The 3,224-nt window shown below is 32.9% G+C and overlaps 1 protein-coding gene across 1 annotated transcript; it reads left to right on the forward strand.

Moving 5' to 3' along the window:
• The first annotated feature begins 1,059 nt into the window (after window positions 1–1,059).
• On the forward strand, window positions 1,060–2,477 carry LOC113071465 (uncharacterized). The gene is made up of 4 exons (XM_026244821.1): window positions 1,060–1,206; window positions 1,301–1,397; window positions 1,807–2,151; window positions 2,230–2,477. Exons 1-4 carry the CDS (start codon window positions 1,069–1,071, stop codon window positions 2,385–2,387), a joined length of 738 nt encoding a protein of 245 aa, XP_026100606.1. The 5' UTR covers window positions 1,060–1,068; the 3' UTR covers window positions 2,388–2,477.
• Window positions 2,478–3,224: the final 747 nt, after the last annotated feature.

Below are 3,224 nucleotides of genomic sequence, written 5' to 3' on the forward strand. Positions count from 1 at the left end.
ATAATATGTAGCAAATGCATGATAAAAAAAAGACATAATTTGAACTTATTAACTTTTGTGTCATGTAACATAATGTTTTTTTTTTAATGATAATATAATATAATATGTAACAAAGCATGATAAAAAAAGACATAATTTGAACCAATCAACTTTTGTGTCATGTAACGTAAAGTTTTTTCATATTAGAAATAAACTGTCCAATGTCAAACCATATATTTGTCTCTGATTCTCAGAGTAATACAAAACTACCGTGGCATTTAGTTTTATCAAACTCATGTCTTGTAAATTAGGTTCCCTTTCAGTCGGTCACTCTCGACACCACGTCGGTGACCGACGCAAAATGGGATATCGCCTCGATAGACCAATCTACTTTGAGTGTAAACTAAACGAGCCAATGCAAATTGGCATGCAATTATTGTTGCATATACCAGTCTCCCACCTGTCGAAAGAGATTTCTGACACATTTAAGCTTTCTTCACAAAAAAGCAATTTTGATGACTGCACAGTTTAATGATCACATGTTGATTTCCCTTTATCTGCTATGTATGCAGTCAAGAAACACTTACTTAGAACTTAAGAAGGTCAAGTTACCACATGACCAGCAGAAACCACAATTAGCACATTGCCTTTATGTCTGTTTTAAGAAATATTTTCCCCTAAAATACTTCTTTTAAAAACTGCATGCATATTAGTATTTACTGATGGTAGGTGCTGTACTTACTTGCAATTATTTGTCTGAAAAATTAAAAGTAGATTGTGAAATCAACTCTGAAAGAAAAGATCAGTCGGGGAAAAAATATATGATACAGCACTTTTTGACAAACACATCCTACTGGTTCCTCACATCGTTCATTTCATCTCTGGTGATGTTCATTTGTCATTGCTCATCTGTTTCTTTCTAGTTTAGGATAAATCCATCCAGATATGATAAACTTTGGATTTTTGCTTCTCTTCTAATCGGTGAGTGAGTCTTTTATGTCATAACTAAACTGTATTTACATTCATTTAAGCTAAACAATTTTTGTTTATTACTTTTAATATTTTTGTTTAGGCCTTACTGAATCACACATGAATAAACCACCTGTGTTTGCCAAACTGGGGGAAATCGTTAATATGTCTTGCTTTTACCAAAGCCTAATGGCCATGCACTTCTCATGGTACAAGCATAAACTTGGAGAGAATCCCAGGCTCATCTCCACCATTTACAAGTATGACAACAAAGCCCGGTTTTACCATGATTTCCAGAATAGTTCACGCTTCTCTGTGCTGAATGGACAAGGGTTTGCATCATTTGGTGATAAAAAACATACAGCTCTCTGACTCTGCTACATACTATTGTGGAAGTGCTTATTCCAATGTAATGGAATTTGTCGGAGGAACAGAATTGATAGTTGAAGGTAATTATAATTTTGAGTAATTGAGTTCTTTTTAACATTTGAAGTATAAAATTTAGTTATTTTAGGTTTCAAAAGGGTGTTTTGGCAGCAATGCAATAAGAAAAAAAGTATTTGGGTTCACAACAGAACCTTTCAGTGAACAGTACTTAAAAGAAGCCTTTTTTTCTTGGTGTAAATATTCTAAAGAACTTTTTTTCCATTTTAAATAACCTTTTGTGGAAAGAAAAAGGTTCCATATGTTAAAGGCACTTCATTGAACTGTCAATGCCAGTAAAGAACCTTTATGTTTAAGCGTGCATAGTGGTGGTAAAGCTATGCTATTACTTTTAAGTGGAATATTGGAATGCAGTATACATGAATATTATATATCTTACATAAAACTCATTCAATAATGGAATTTTTCATGCAGGGTTGAAAAGCCACACTGTTATAAAACAACCTGCTTTAATTCCATCACATCATGGAGATTCAGTGAGTCTTAACTGCACGGTTCTAAATAAGAAATGTATGGGGAACAACAGTTTGTACTGGATCATTCAGGAATCAGAAGAATCTCACCAAACATTCGTTGCCGCACATGGAACAAGTATTGGTCATTGTGAGTTGAGCTCCAAAGCTGATTTTAGAGCCCATAGATGCATATACAGCTTCTCTAGGAAAGACCTCAAACTTTTTGATTCTGGGACTTACAACTGCACTGTTGCTGCATGTGGGGAGATGCTGTTTTGGAATGACGCCAAACTGGACATTATAGGTATGTTCTTCAAGAAAGAATTGTTTAAAAATGTATCACTTTTATGGTGTGTTTACATTATAATTTTGTCTATTTCAGGTGCTGATTTAGCAGAACAGATGATGACTTTTGTAATTCTTTCCATTGTTAGAACATTCCTTCTTTTAATTACTGTTGCCACAATTACTTTTTGGTACTGCATCAATTCAAAAAGAAATTCAAAAGATGGCTGTTCTCCATCTGCCATTGCTTTCTAAGATACACAGTCCAACCTGAAGGAAGACCAGGTCTGTTGAGGAAATCAGCTTCTGATCATCCATAATATGTAGCAAAGCATGATAAAAAAGACATAATTTGAACTTATGAACTTTTGTGTCATGTAACGTAATGTTTTATTTTGAAATGATAATATAACATAATATGTAGCAAAGCATGATTAAAAAAAAAGACATCATTTGAACTTATTAACTTTTGTGTCATGTAACGTAATGTTTTATTTTGAAATGATAATATAACATAATATGTAGCAAAGCATGATAAAAAAGACATAATTAGAACCTATTAACTTTTGTGTCATGTAACGTAATGTTTTTTCATATTAGAAATAAACTGTCCAATGCTGAACCATGTTTGTTTCTGATTCTCAGAGCAATACAAAACTACCGTGGCATTTTGCTCTATCAAACTCATGTTTTGATTAGGCAGCCATGAGAAATGCATACACATTTCAGAGGTTCAAATGTTTTTAACTCATATATTTATTCCATAACAGAATGGGGACTGGATTGTAAAAATACATTAAATGGACAAATACATGTGTTTGACAATACAATTTTCCTTTAAGAAATATACACACACAAATTACAAAAATAACAAGGGTATTTAAGCCCAGAACATGCTGAACCTGTACATTACTTTACCCAAAACAACTGTTTAGAATAATTGTGATTTGCAAGTTTTGCATGATTCACTTTCTCATCAACGTGAATATAATATAGCAACAAACTACAGTAGATGTTATTGAAAAGAATTTCAAATTACATTTACTTAGACAATTTCGACAAAATAGACTTGGATAGAGGAGGATGTACCAG

The sequence above is a fragment of the Carassius auratus genome, unplaced genomic scaffold, assembly GCF_003368295.1.
Source record: "Carassius auratus strain Wakin unplaced genomic scaffold, ASM336829v1 scaf_tig00007371, whole genome shotgun sequence".
NCBI classification, from domain to species: Eukaryota; Metazoa; Chordata; class Actinopteri; order Cypriniformes; family Cyprinidae; genus Carassius; species Carassius auratus.